Raw genomic sequence first — 15,547 nt, 5'->3', positions numbered from 1 at the left:
CAATTTCTAAACCTGCTTTCTCAGTTTTCTGTGTTAATTGAAATGGGATTCTAAGTCAATTCAGAGTCAAGCCCTCTGTCCCGCTGGTTCTCCACGGGAGTGTCGTGGCCCGGCCATTCCTCCTCCATTGCTTGTCTACAGTGTCTGGTCCCCGTGGCTTATTATGGTTCTTAGTCATGAGTAGGGGTTTGACTCTTCTCAGGCCCCAGGATAGAAAGTCTAATGACCACATCCTTTTGCAACCTTGGCTCTGCGTCTGTGCATGCTTTTATGGGGTTGTTGTTGTCAGAAACAGACTCAGAAGCTGGTGTCTGTTTTTGATTGGCATTTTTGGGGGCCTTGAAGAGAAGATTAGAAAAAGACCCCATATCTACCTCAGACACTGGGTTTAGGTTTCTCCAGAGGACGGAGTGACAGACAGATCGGATGAACCTGAGGTCTCCCTGGTCCTGACTAGCTGTCAGCCAGGCTGCCCAGACCTAAGGCAAAGTTCAATGTCTAATTAGAATGATCCTGAACAAACAGAAATCTGAGCATATCATTCACCGGTGTAAATGTCCACTGGCTTTTAGAAGGACATTTGAAGTGCCCCTGGGCTGGCCCTTTTATCAACACCTCCATCTCCTTGGAGGCTCATTCTAACCCCCGCCCAGTCTACCATTCCACTTCCGTCACCCTGTGCTGCAATTTCTCAGCTTAGTTTTCTTAGGATTCTGTTTTTGTTGTTTCCAATCCTTGAAACTTTCCCCACACGCTGCCCCCAGCTGCTGCTGTGTCTTCTTTAAAGACTGATTTTAATTTTCTTGTGTGCACTGAGGGGGCATTTACACACTAATGCAAGCCTCCATGGGGGCCAGAAGAGGGCATTGGAGTCTCTGGAGTCAGGGCTACAGGAGTCTGGTAACAGAACTGCTCTTGCTGCTGGACCGTCTCTCCAGCCCCTTAAGTTCTTGATGGTCTTGCTTGTTCTTTATATCAGGCACAAGGGCCCCTCAAAAGTGTCCCATAATTCCTTGCACTTCTTGGGCCTTGACTTGGATCATGAAAGTGTGGCTGCTTGTCCTCACCCCAGATAGGAGGGCTGATGACTGTCTCGCTCTTTATTCTTTTATCTATCCACATCCGGTACAGCTTACATTCCAGGAAACATTAAAGGTAACTGTACAGTCAGAAGCACTACGACTCAGAAGGGAAGACAACAGACTGCAAGTCCAGAAACTGAATTCAGTCTAGATTGCAGACATTAAATGTGTCAGTCTAGATAGGTTTCTGGCCACTTCAGTATGCTTCTAGATTGTAAATAATGCGATTGAAGGCAAGAGAGAAGGAGAAGGGACAGAAGACAGAACAAGTAAGAATGCTTGTGTTAATGTGCACGTGTGCTTCAGTAGCTCTCTCCTAGAGCGACGCTAATTTTGAGCCACTAGGGGGCACTCTTGTTCTATACAACAGCGAGGGGAGCGCCAGACTGCTGGGCTCCCAGAAAGCCGAACTTGTCCTCTAGTCCCTGCTGTCCTCACCCCATCTCCCCAAGGCCGGGAGGTGTACCTTGTGCTTAGTGTGTCAAAGAAACAAATCGTAGTATCAATCAAACCCAAACCCAAACTGCACTGTGGCCCCCTTGGCAGGGGTCCTGTCTGGAGTGGGGACCGAGATTAAGGAAGCGCGATGCAGTTCCCGGGCGGTGCGGGTTTCCCAGCCAGAGTGCCCAGGGGGGACCCGCCGCAGGTGCGGAATCGGAATCGCTGGCCCCGGCGCCAGGCTCTCCGGGGTTCTGGGTCCCCCGCCACCCCCGGCAGCACCTGTTAGTGCAGCTTCCCGAGCTGTGCTGGGAAACTGGTGTGTGCAGCTGCCCTGCCCTCCTCCAGGTCAGGGCCAGGTTAGAGCCGGAGGGGCCCAGCCAGGTTTCAGAACCGTGGGCTTGCTTCCCTTCTGCTCCAGGAGAGGCAGAGGAAAGGAAATTCCTTTCACATGGCCCTGAGGAATGCTGCTGCGCTGATGATGGTGGCCAAGGCTCCATGATTTTTGTCTTGTTTCTTTCGGACAGGACAAGGCTCAGGATCCTCTCGGAGTGCTCCTAGTCCTCAGTGATCGTTCTTTCAATTGTGACCCAGTGCTTCCTTCCCTGAGCCTCCGTCCTTTCTTCAGCCTTAGTTGTTTGGACTTAGCTGTCTGGCTTTCCCCTACCACCGCCATTCAGTAACATTTGAGTTTGATGGGACTGGCTGGGCGGCTACAGAGGGGACCAGAAGAGAGAGGAAAGATTGGGAAGAAAACTTCCTGTCCCCTTCACCCCGCTAGGGTGAAGCCCCGCTGCTTAAAGCTGATGAAATCATTCACCCTACATTCTACCCTCTGAGGGGCACACTGAGGGTCTGAAGAGCTTTGATCTAGCGCTCCAAATGTCTGCCAGGACAGTTTCATGTGGCACAGGGAATCCCACAGGTTCAGTGTCGGGGATATGGAAGGACTTTTCTGTAATGTAGTAGGTTTTTTTGGGGGGGGGCATGATTTGAATGGTGTTCCATCTAAATCCACACAACAGGATTCTACCATGTGCTTCCAGTGCCTTAACTAACAAGCACACTTGGCAGACAAGATGAGCACCTAGCTAAGGAGCCTGCATTTATACGGCTATCGCTAGCCTCCAGCTGATGAGAGACTCATCTGGGGGTAGTTTTAAAAGAAAATTTAATTCTGCAACCGTCTCAAAGCTCCATGTCATAGGCATATCACACTCAGACCACAGGACACAATTGAAACCAGATACAGAAACTGCAGAGCCATTACTCCACTCCATGGTAAACTATGTCTGATTCCCACTGTAAAGAACAGCGCCACGGTCACCAAGTGGTGGTTAAGGGGTATTACTCCTATCTGCACAGTTCTCTGTGATGTAGAGTCAATTACAGCAGACTTAGGCTTTGCCCACCAAGCCAAAAAAATCACTAGAGCATGCAAATGTGTGGCCAAACACACTATAATAAACACATTATATAGAAAAACACAAATGGAAGGAAAATCAAATTTAGCCTGGATTTCAACAGTTTCTGCGGTCTGCTGCTAGTGTATCTTTGTGGCCTTTCTCCTCACCCCACAGGCGTCCTGCATTCTGGTCCTTTGTGAGATTTGCCACCTCTAAGACAAAACGAGCCTTGAACCAAACCTCTGTAAGCTTATCTCGCGGCCTCAAATGGCCTCTCATACCACAAGCATTTCCTAGAAGCACGGCTTCTCTTTCTGGATAAACACGGTGGCCTCCAACCTTTAGACTTTTCCAGGTCCCAAGCCAGAACTCCTCTCTCCTTCCCTTCGGCTTCCAGGGTCCCGTGCTGTTCTCAGAGTCCTCACTGTCTCAGGGGTAAGGTATCCTTTTTGGAGACTAAGGCATCTTTCCCCAGCCCTACCTGTCTAAAGCAGGCAGAGGCAGTGTGGGGCAAGAACATTCCCTGTAGGGCATGTTCTCCACGCAAGCAGTGTGGAGGGTTTTCCCAGTGCCGGTATAAGACAGTCTATAAGCCACACTTGGAGAAGGCCAACAACTTTATGGTCATGGCTCCCTGGATACTTCTTGAAATCCATTAAAGCAAGTAGAGAAATATCTCCATTTTATTGGCTTTTGACAGAGCTCCGCGTATCACATCGGGTCCTCTGTACGGCCCTCTGAGGTAGAAGAATAACACGTCCCATAGATGTCAAACGGCAATGTGTTCCTGTAAAAAGAAGCCTGGAAGCGGTGACCTTCAGTGGTTGCTGGGGTCTGGCAGCCAGCAGACAGGTTTGTGCTATAGGCTCTGCAGGCAGAACAAGCCACCTCCTAACGGGCGGATTCAGGACTCAAGCTCATCGTCAGGAATGAGCCGGAGTAGAACTTGTCACCTCCAAAAGGTGACACATTTCCATCACCAAACCACAAAGAAGACAAGGGCTGCCTCTTCTCAGTCTATGAGAGCCACCTACATATTTAGCTCTCCTGCCCTTAGTTTTGGAGCCAGCCATTCAGAGCCCTGTTAGCTACACGAGGAAGGAATCATCCTACGGGGAAAGGGCAGAAACCGCTGCCTGAATAGAGCGTCCCCACGTAAGTGTGAGAGGGACAGACCAGAGCCGTGATGGACAGCCGTGCAGAAAGTCTGCAGCTGTTGGGAGTGAGCGGGAAGAAAGTAGTCTGGAGCTAAGAACAAACGGAGGCTCTCAGAAAGCAACAGTGAAGACCGTGGATCCGCAAACATCTTGGTTTAAGATGTCAAGTCACTGTAAAATAGAAAAATCATTTCATAATCCTATAATCTGCACATTACTAATCTGGGATTTGAAACAAAGCAAACAATGAAGCTTTGAGAGGCCAGCTCTCAGCCTCCTACTCAGGCACGAGGATTCCCAGGGGCTCAGGGCACGCTCACACCTTTGGCAGAATGGCCTGGTGCCTGGATGGGGAAATCAGCGATGTGAATCATCTGGGACCCGTGTCCAGGGTTGACGCAAGGCCAAGGCTTCCCCACTTTGGTCACATACTTGAATCACCCAGGGAGCTTTAAGAATTGCTTCAGCCCAGAGCTTTGGCTTACTTGCTCTGGGGTGTGGTGGGCACCGGGGTTTGGAAGCCAGTAGCTGTTCAGAGTGCAGCCAGGGTTAGGCAGCACCAGGGAGAGAAGGGCTGGAGAGGTTTGCAGCTGGGGAGAGACGGGTCAAGTAACCCTCTGGCTGTCACAGTCTGAGTTCACTTGGGATAAAAGCCTTTTTGACTCTTGCTATCCCATGTGAAGAGCCATGCTTTTAAATCCAGAAGATGTGAGTGAGTTCTTTCAAAAGGAAATATATTGGTGAATAAACTGAAGTGGACACTTCTGCCCTTTCAAACCAAAGCTGCCCCTCGCATGTACACGGTGAGATGAGTGTGCTCTTAGTTCCAGGGAAGCTGTGGAGAGTGCATCACACACAGGGGAAGGACACACCCAGGCGGAGGAAGCCTGGGCAACAACCTCACACTGAGAAGCAAGAACTGAACACACTGTCCCTTTGGACAGCGTCGCTCCTTCACATCCTAGGTCCTCCGGAGTCCTGGGCTGGGTCACCAGCTCCCCAGTGACAAGCTTTGCTCAAGTAGAAGATTATAAGGGGTGCAGAATACCCGACCTGGCACCTATACTGCATTCTCAGATGTGCACACAATGGCTTACTCAGACCACGCCACACACACGATCACAGCTACCATCTCATCATGAGCCACAAAACACACAAAGTTCAACAGGCTCACGAGGCCCTCGATGCTTCTGTGAACGAGTTTGCACTCTCTGCAGACAACCCGTGGCCTCTTCTCTCTGCCCACTGTCTCAGATCCTGAGTGTGATCATTTTTAATAAGTCCTTTGTTCACACGTATTTGTGTTGCTGCTTTCTATGGTGTCCTCTTGGAACCCAGACCTGATCGTTAGTGTTTGAACTGCTGCTCACTCAGCCCAGCTCGGAAAGGTCCCCCGGGAGCTTTCTTGCTCTTTGGGGGCTTCCGGCCGGCTTGCTTCTCCTGAGGAGCTCCTACTGACCTTTCAAACGGGCTGCAGCTGCCCCAGCAGGACCCCTTTCTCTAGGTAAAGGAGGTTTCCATTCTAAGATCTACTTTTATAAAAAAAAAATGGTCTGATTTTCTCTTGATATTTCGAAAGCTACCCAAGCCCTGCATGGTTGGCAGGCTCTCCCATATCCTTTCAGTCTAAGTCTAAGCTTGGAGTTCCTTACTCGCTACTGTATATAAACAAAGTCCCGCTTAAGAATGGGCTGAGGGGTATACGTGCTCAGTGTTACAGTGTGTACCTACCATGCAGCGTGCCATGACTTAAATCCTCAGAACAGAGAGAGAGCAAGGAGAGTGGTAGCAAGGCTGTGGGAAGGAGAGAGGGAAGGATATACAGAGAGATTAGAAGAAGATAGCAGTGCTCAATCATCTGATCTCAGAGGTATAAAGGCGCACACAATTAAATGATATAAGTGGAATGGAAGAAACCATAAAAAATAGGATGGAAAAGAAATACCTCATGTCAAAATAATATTCTAAAAGTGAAATATGTGAAATATTAGTAAGATACTAGAAAATACAGCTCAATACACATGATAGATGTCAGAGGGGGCAATTGACTTATATTAGAGCAAAATTACATGCTTTTAATAACACAAATTAATTTCCCAATGGAAAAATAAGCCAGGGACACAGGAAACTCGTGAAAACAATACATTAGCAGCAGAGATGAGCATCTTAATCTTACACATGCGCAGTGAGCGTGGCGGAAGAACAGCATCTTTCTTTATGAAGTTAGTGGAGATCTGAAGCTCTTAGATCGTGCTAACGACACATTTCCTGTTCTTGCTCAGACCTCTTCACCTAAGGCTGGCTCGGCAGCAAACGGAAGGATGATTCTATGAGCTACGATTCTACACTTCAGTGGATGCCAGGGATCAGGAATCCAGTGTAAGCTGGAATGAGGACATCTGAAGAACTCTAAGGATCATCAGGTCAGAGCTGGCAGGAGAGAGAGAGATGTTGAAACTCGACACAGAGCACAGGGTGTAGATTTACTCTGCTCACCTGTCTTAAAGGAAGTGTAGAAATGACAAGAAATATCCCTTTAGCCTCATGTAAAGAGAGCCGTTCCTATAACTGGAGTCATGTGGTCCCGGAGTAGACCAATTTAGGAGCTGCACTGTGCCATCCAACAGAAGCTGAAATCCTTTAGGCAGGTACGACATGAGAAACTTATTGGCATCTTTAAAAAAATTTTCCTCTAAAGCACCATCTTTTAATAGCTATACAAATTTTACAGTCTCTCTCTCTCTCTCTCTCTCTCTCTCTCTCTCTCTCTCTCTCTCTCTCTCTCTCTCTGTCTCTCCCTCTCTTTCCTAAATTAATTAGAAAGATGTGATCCCAGCAGTCCAGTAAACAAAAACCTATAGTGAGTATATTATCTGGCTGATCACAGTTTATACAGTCCAGGTACCACCTACTGTCCCTGGCACTGGGGGAGAACCATTAGACATCAGGAGTACTCCGGCCTAGGGTCTGAACTCCTTCTCACTAGGTCTGTTGGTATCCAAACCCCAAACATGGTGCTTCCCAATTTACTGATGGTAAGGGGTTGGTGGCAGTGGCCAGTTCAGTTCTCAGGACTTCCACAGCAGGCAAGCTCAGAACCCAGCCATGTGATAGCATCATATAGTCGGTTCTGAGAGGAACATGGAGTGCCTGGGAGTTAACTTGAGTCTTCAGAACCTTTCTGTTTGGCTAGCATCTAATGACACCTTTCTATCAGCATGGAGTTAGATATCAATGCTATTCTTTGACATAAAATTTAATGAGGATGAAATCAAAGCAAAAGTTATGTCCCAGAGAGTTGGGAAAAAAAAACCAAGCAGTTTGAGGACAAAGAAGAAAAATGTTTATTCTTTTCAGAGGCTAGGCAAGACGTGTGGCTCATAAGGGCCTAAGATTCCCAGATACAGCTGCATCTGCAGCTGGGGTAGAAGGCGCAGAGCTGCAGTCCAAGCATCAATGGGACCCTGTACCCCACGGCAGACCCTGTACCCCACGGCAGACCCTGTACCCCACGGCAGACCCTGCTCCCCACGGCAGACCCTGCACCCCACGGCAGACCCTGCTCCCCACAGCAGACCCTGCTCCCCATGGCAGACCCTGTACCCCACGGCAGACCCTGCTCCCCACGGCAGACCCTGCTCCCCACGGCAGACCCTGCTCCCCATGGCAGACCCTGTACCCCACGGCAGACCCTGCTCCCCATGGCAGACCCTGCACCCCATGGCAGACCCTGCACCCCATGGCAGACCCTGCTCCCCACGGCAGACCCTGCACCCCATGGCAGATCCTGCTCCCCACTGTGGAACTGGCTCCAGGCTGCTTCCTTTGGGTCTTATTTCTAATACCAGAGATAAGTTTTTCTTTGAAGGCAAGGACCTTAGAGTTCTCTCGTCACAACCTTGCCACCAAAACTTCCACATTACAGAGCTCTTGAAGGCCTGGCCTTTATACTGCTCAAGAAAGTCACAGGCATGTACACTGTACTGTGGCCAGACAGTAAGTGACTGCCACCATTACTGAACAGGGCTGGAATCAATTAGCCCTTTGCGGAGGAGGCCTCTTCAAATGCATTAATTCTGGGCAGAGTTAAGATGGACGAACCCAGACAGGCTCAGCCATTTCAGTTATTTGGTGGTAGCTTTGTCCTCTGTAATCATGACGGCTCACTACTGGACTGCAGGGGCAGCACACCGCTGAGGACGGGCGTGGGCGAGGACCCAGCACACCAGGTGCTTCCTTGCTTTGTCATTTCTAGTTGTGCAATTCTTGGGTGACTAAGGCAGTGCTGCAAAACTCAGTTTCTCCACCTCTAAAGCGGGAGGTACACGCTTCCTGGCGGTGTTGCTAAGGTTATATAAGGTGACGGCCGGCTGCTGCAGCTATTACTGCAAGTTTCCTCTGTATTAGCACAAAATGAAATGTTCAGACAGACTGAACTGTGGCCAGTAACCACGGAACAGCCTCTGGTCTATGCGGTTTAATGCACACTCTAAATGAGGACAGGGGACGGATCAAGATTCCCTCCAAATGTCACTAAGCCCAGAACTCTTAGCAGACACTGGTTCCCTGAGGTCTGTGTGTGAGAATGTCTAATCTGATGAAAGGTGTCCCTTCTTTTCTCATTTTCATATCACACCCCCTCTAAATGGAATTAAAGGAGGGAGGGAGGGAGGGAGAGAGAGAGAGAGAGAGAGAGAGAGAGAGAGAGAGAGAGAGAGAGAGAGAGAGAGAGAGAGAGAGAGAGAGAGAACACACCTGGAATCTGTCCTCACACCTGTCTGACTTCATGGAAAAGTGTCTCTCCCACTCTCTCACATTAGTTGGCTTCTCCCATCCAGATGTTGCTTATGTTTGCTGAAAGACCTTGGAGACATTTATGCCCAGGCATGACTGATTCCCTAGTGATGAACAGTTCTCCGTCTGTGGTCACACAGGGCCATGAGAAGACACTTTCTGTAGAAGGTGGAACTCCCCTAGAAGGAGTGCTCCTCTCCTCTGCCATATTCCAAAAGGGACGATGTCCCATAAAGCCGAGGCCTAGCCCACAGGAGACCCACAGCTGGGGATTTTCTGAGAGAACGCAGCCAGCTCTTGCCACCACCACTCGTTAGCACAGCCTCTGTGTGTGGTCCTTTGGTGGTTTGAAGAAGTTACTTGGCTGGTGACCATTGAGACCACAGGCTCTGGGCGTATAGAGGACACTGGACTGCAGAGAACGCTGGTAGCCGTGGACAGTGCGATGGGGGGGCAGTCCTCTCTTGTCCAGTCCTCTAAGGCGGGAATGGCTACATACCATCCTCCTCACACACTCCCGGCCACTGAGGAGATCCATCCTGTCCTCCGCCAGGCAGACCAGGTGACTCCAAAGTGAAACTTAACTCTTTTGAACCGAACCCCTTGTATCCCTGCCAGTTTGAAGTATTATAGGCCAAATTTGCCAAATTTTGCTTGGCAGCAAAAGCCCTAAGCTTACCTGTCTTCTCTGAACCAATTCTCCTGCTTCTGTCAACTAGTCTGTGATGAGTATGCGCGCTCCAGATGCAGGAGATTCTTGGCTTGAACACTTGACATTTTCTAAAATGCCTACCCTGTAGGACAAAGAGTCCTGGCCTCTTGTCTGGTTCCTAGAATGATACAATGATTTCCACAGCCATTTAAATAAAGAATCAAGGTGTGTGTGGTGTCGGTACTGGTTGACCACTGAGACAGGAGATGGTAATCTCAGATGCTAAGGCGATGGCTGAGCAGCAGCTTTGGGAGTTCTTCCTACGAGAGGGCTGACCCCCTCAGTTTCCACTGACTCAGTGATATCCTTTCAGAGGCTTCCAATCTTCCCAGCCTTGATGGCAATTCTGAGAGGATAACCATTTCACCGTCTTAACAAAAACCCTTCTGGCACCCTCCTAATGCAGACCTAACTGCGGGTTTGAATGGGGCTTGCTTGTGTGAGATCCTTTTCTGGCTGCTCCAGAGAGGAACGGTTACATATTCTTTGCCCCAAGAACTTTCCATTCTCTTCTGAGTTAATGTGGCTTTAGGCTGTAGCAAGGAATTAGCAGATATAGAACAGAGTCAGGCCCAAGAGGCTTATAAAAGAAAGAAAAGAGACACCAAAGACTGAAATCACTTCCTATCCTTTCCTTTCATCCTTTCTGAGCACTTTGCTTTGCTGACACCGCCCCGTGCTTCCTTGGAGACCCCCAGCCTGACTCACTGAGGGCTCTTGCCCTGTAGCAGAACGGGGTGCAAGATGTGGTACTAACCAGTCAGTCCACTTGATTGTCTGTCAGTCCCTGCCTAGCAACTTACGGGCCAAGACGGCACAGCACAGAGTCAGAGCCTCCAGGGTCTGGGACAAAAGACACGATAAATTATTACCACTTTGTAGGAAAGGATCAGACCAAAATGTCACTGTAAAGTCTGAAGTTTAGCTGTGTGCTAGTGACAGGTCAGATGTGGGATCAGGAGCTCTTTACCTCTGATTCTAAACCACTGGTTCTCTACTTTCCCAATGCTGTGACCCTTCAATACAGTTCCTCATGCTGTGGTGACCTCTAATCATAAAATTATTCTTGTTGCTACTTCACAAGCTTAATTTTGCTGCTGTTATGAATCATAAATGTATATATTTTTGGACAGATGTTTGCCAAAGGGGTTGGGATCTACAGGTTTAGAACTACTTAATACCACACATATAATAATATGCATAAATATAATATATGTGATACCAACATATAAAGTAAAATGTAACTATCTTATAGCTGTGTGATTTATATCACAGATGTATGCATTCATGCTTTGTACCCAGAGAAGGCTCTATTTCACTACTGCCCTCTAATTTGATCTCACTCTCTTCTTTTTTTTTACAGATAAAGAAACCAAGAGCTAATCTCACGGATGGATGTCAGCTCCTGCAAGCCTTCAGGTCCATTTGATCTCAGCATTTTACCAAGTTTTTCTTCAGGATTCCTGTGGAATGGAATTGCTTTGTCTTGTCGTCCTCCTATAGTCTGAACAAAACTAACCCAGCTCCTTCTGAGTCTGCTGACTAGGTGACGTGCAGGGTGGCAAAGTGTTTCACAGCCAGAGAGTCAGTTATTTCAGGTACCCTAAGGACAAGGCCGTGGAGGCCTGGCCCCAGTGCTGGGGTGAACAGTGACGAGAACTATGCCCTTGGTTGCTGGGAAACAGGCTCATTCAAAGATACTTCCCTCTTACCATCAACCACGCTGGTCAGCTTGGTTTGATTTTTATGCTGCTCTCAGTATGCCTTTTATAAAACCATAATCTTTAACACACAAAGAAGAATGAAAAAGACCATTCTTAGGTACAACAATTATTCCTCCTCTTTCAGCAAGGCCTGGTCCTGAGTGGAGGGTCCGGAAGGCGATGGATGTTCATGAAGTATTTATGGTGCACCCGGAACCTGACATGGGTTACCTCATGTACTCTGTACCACTTGAGAGGAAACTGAGGCTCACAGAGCTTATAAGATAGAACTTGTCTCATATAGAGAAAGGATTGACATCTTGACCTACTGGACAAAAAGCATGACACTAAGTAAGTATGCATTTTCTTCTTGACTCTGGACAGGCTCAGCTCCCAAGCTCTCTGGTTTCAGGGACTCTCAACTGTCACGATCGATCACTGCAGGGACTTAGTCTTTTATCTATGCTAGAAATATCTTTGCAGGTCATTATTGAATACTAGTGAGAGATTTGCCTGCACTTATAGTCCTGAGAAAAATCAGAACCAGTTTGAGAATTTAGGACTGCAAAGGACCGTAGCAAATGCAGAGCAACACATGAGTGCTAGGTTTTAGGGCTTGAGACAGAGACAGGCAGATTGAGGATTTACCTAGGTCATACAATCATTTTGTGGCAAATCTTAGGCCAACACTGGGTGTCCTGCTTAGGATGAGGGATGAGAATTCAGCATGCCAGCTGCAGACTACAGTGTTATAGATAGTGACAAAACTTTCAAGGGTCCTGAGGATGTAGGCAGTATTCAAATAAAGAAAAGTACAAACTATGTATATGCAGTGGACGGAAGGAACCAGGATGTGAAAATACAGATCTGGGGCGGGCTAAGGAGAGTCAGTAAGTGACTTCCCAGACTGTTTTGTTCCATTGCACATACAGTTGGAAGCCAAATGCAAGCCACCAAGGTTGCAGTGAAGCACTGACCAATTATAGCACAAATATTTGTGGGCAGCTGTGGGAGTGCGAGCCACCTGCTCCAAGTTTACAGCTTTGTTAAACTTGGTAAACATTAAAAATGCAACGGGAACGCCCTTGATCTGCAAAGCATCCCATGCCTGTTCTAAGAGGCCTCGCTCGGGGGCTGGGGCCTTTCTGCCCTTGGCCAGGCCTTCTCAATCTGGGTCAGCACTGCCTTCTGCTGGGACAGCAGTGTTGCCAGTCTCCAGGAGAGACTGAGGGAGGCTGTCTGGAGGGCCACAGGGATCCTGGAGTACAGTGTCCCTCAGTGGTGTGCCAAAGTTATACAGTTAAGGGCAAAAATGACTGTTGATCCCTGAACTCTGGGTCTTTGTCTGGGGCTTCTTTCTCCACCTTGGGCTTTGGAGATAAGATGACAGGGGAGTCATAACGTTCTACGCTATAGCTGGAAGAGATATGCATACTGTCATGTGATAATATGACAGAATGAAGAACTGATGTGCGCAAATACCAACAGTACCCCGGTTGAGAAATATTTTGTCTACTGTTTGATTTTGCAATTAAATGTAAACATGGGGGTGGACATGGACCTGCCTAGAGATTTCCCCAAAAGGATCCGAATCTCCCCCTAGGCTGTTTATCCCAGTCCACTTTCTCAAGCCCCTGTGATGAGTAGCAACCACATTGCCTTCAGGAGAAAGGTCGACTCCTGCTTCCTTGCACTCAGCCCCTGCCCGCGTCGTCCTGAGCTTACTCTGGCTTGGCACTTACCTGGACTTTAGGCCTTCCTGCCCGTAGGGCTGCAGCAGGTACTGGTGCACGAGCTTGTCCCTGAGAGTCCCAGCCAGTTTGATTTTCTTTCTTGATCGATGTAGGTTGATGATGAAAAGTGTAATAGAGCCGCGGACATAGTTGTGGCTGCGTTCAAGAGACAGAGAGAGGAGCAGGAGAAGACGAGACAAAGTGGTCAGTGAGAGATGCTCCCAAATAACTTACAGGCTGTACAAAACAGGGCCACCCCAGAAAGCACCCTCATTTCATGGGTCATCCTAGGAGACCTTCAGGATGGGGTGCCTGGTTACTGCAGTTTCCTCAAGAGACGGTACCCACCTTTCACCCCATGCTTCTTTAAATTTATTGGGAATATGTGTGTTTGTGTGTGTGTGTGTGTGTGTGTGTGTGTGTGTATGAAATGACTGCCAAAAAAGAAAAAAACAGGTAAATAAAGAAACAAGGAACTAAAAGAAAATTTTGGTCAGCATTCAGCATTTATAAATCTTAGTTTGAGAATTATCTATAAAGCATTTTGACTATAGGATCAAACTATCTACAAAGACCTTTTCAGCTAGTGTACACATGGTCTTGTGCTACTGTAGTTTCTTCCACTAATTCAGGAATGCTGAATTTCCAATCATAGAAATGTAACATAATTCATTTAGCCAGTCCACCACTTTTATGGATTCATGTTGTTTTCAGTTTTTTGCCATTATAAATGATGTCACAAAGCCTTAACTTTACATAAATCTTTTGTGTATAATGCTTATTTTTGGTGGCAACATTCTTAGATGCTGGAATCACTGGGTCAAGGTGTGTGTGCACTGTATGTATCCTCATCAGGTCTCCAGTCTTCCCTGTGACGTCCCTGTGGTGTCACAGGGAAGAGAGTTTGTATCCTGTGCTCTTGGACTCCAGGGATTACATGGCCTGCTTTCTCTAGTGTGACGTGGGTGGACATGTTCAGATGTCTGAGTAGATGCTGAGGAACTAACTGTCCACTGGACGACTTGCTTGTTGCCTCTGCTAGGGGAGGACTAGAGGCATCTTGTTGTTTAGCTTTTACTTCTGCAGACACAATCTCTTGTAGGTAGCCTAGACTGTCAATGAATTATGAGCATCCTGCCTCAGTCTCTGTGTTGGGGTTACAGACACATGCCACCATTCCCAGCTCGAAGGTGTTGGTCACAAAGGCCTGGGTGTGAAATGAATATGGACAGCAGAGCCCAGGCAGCCATGGTGGACAAGGTGTGAATGAGAAATGCATCTTCTTACTGGAAGCCATGTAGGTGTGGGCATTCTGAGAAAGATTGCTTTTGGCCCTGGGCTCAAATTCAGATAATAACTATTGACAGCAAATGCCTTTATTCACGGAGGTATCTTAATGGTCTTGGGTGAAACTTTTTTTTTTTAAAACCACAGCAACATCACTTATTCTGATAAATATACATATTTTGATAATATTGATGTTATTTAAACAGTTTGTAAAAATTTGCTTCTGCCAGCTCTGTTTTAAGAGTACTCATCTCTTCATGTCCTTAAGAACACTGGGTATTTATCTTTTAAAATATCTTTGCCAACCTGAGAGAAGAAATGGGATCATGATGTTGTATTTTATATTCTTGTTCATACTGAATCAGTGTTCTTTCATTTGCTCAGTCGCCATTTTAGAATCCCTTTAGATGAGAGCAGGGTGTTTGAACTAGGGGAGAACATAAGTTGCATGCAAGGAGAACCTTTCCGTGTGTATCAGCAAAGCTATAATGATTTCCCTCTCTGTAGGAAAAAGACCTTGTTTCTAAGAGGTCCCGTGGGGCCCCATCTGTATAGGTTAATGAGAGGAAACAGAAAAAATGACCCAGCCCAGCCTTCAAAAGAAGAGTTCAGAGAAACTCTGAGACAACCTCGCCCAGAGGAAAATGCTGCTTGCACATATGGAAGCCCGGATTCTCAGGCCACAGTCTTCGTTCTTACAGAGGCCAAGTGAAGAGTTACGCAGCCAAGGGCAGGCTGGTAAGACAAGGGAGTTTTAAAGTACAGGTTCTCTTCATTTGGGCTCGAGGCCTGGGAATCTGTATTAAGATCTTGCTATGATATTTGGCTGATGAATTGGGTTTAGGAACTACAATCTTAGACCAAAAACACTGAGGTTATGAGAAGGATTCCCAGAATATCCTCCTGGCTATGTATCAGACATTTTCCCGTTACATCTGTAAGAAGGTACTCCTCCAGGATTGGCTACTTGTTGTGTTGAGGCTTCTTGGAGGTCTGCATTTGTGTTCTGATAAATCATTAAATGGCTCCCCTATGCAGTCCTTCCTCCATTCCATTCTAATCCCCTGCAGCACGTAAATTAGCTTTTGCAGTCAAATGATTCGGAAGAGGATGCCAATTGATTTGAGCAGGCCTGTTTTCTGAGGAAGGATGCTGGCGGCTTGTGTTGGCAGTGACTGTCACTGAAGAAGAATATCAGCTCATTTCTATAGGTGGGATCTTAGCTTAGGTGAGCT

General features: G+C 47.5%; 1 protein-coding gene across 1 annotated transcript in view; it reads right to left on the bottom strand.

The window, feature by feature from the left end:
- The window catches only part of Hpse2 (heparanase 2 (inactive)), a 282,113-nt gene that overhangs the window by 6,209 nt on the left and 260,357 nt on the right, over positions 1 to 15,547 (bottom strand). Inside the window, exon 9 of the mRNA XM_052182103.1 lies at positions 13,035 to 13,181. Within this exon, the coding sequence (XP_052038063.1) occupies positions 13,035 to 13,181 (147 nt within the window). The remainder of the gene's footprint in view (positions 1 to 13,034; positions 13,182 to 15,547) is intronic.

Source organism: Apodemus sylvaticus, chromosome 1 (assembly GCF_947179515.1).
Source record: "Apodemus sylvaticus chromosome 1, mApoSyl1.1, whole genome shotgun sequence".
Classification (NCBI taxonomy): domain Eukaryota; kingdom Metazoa; phylum Chordata; class Mammalia; order Rodentia; family Muridae; genus Apodemus; species Apodemus sylvaticus.
Note: the sequence above shows the minus strand (reverse complement) of the source record. Positions and strands in the feature narration are given on the sequence as shown.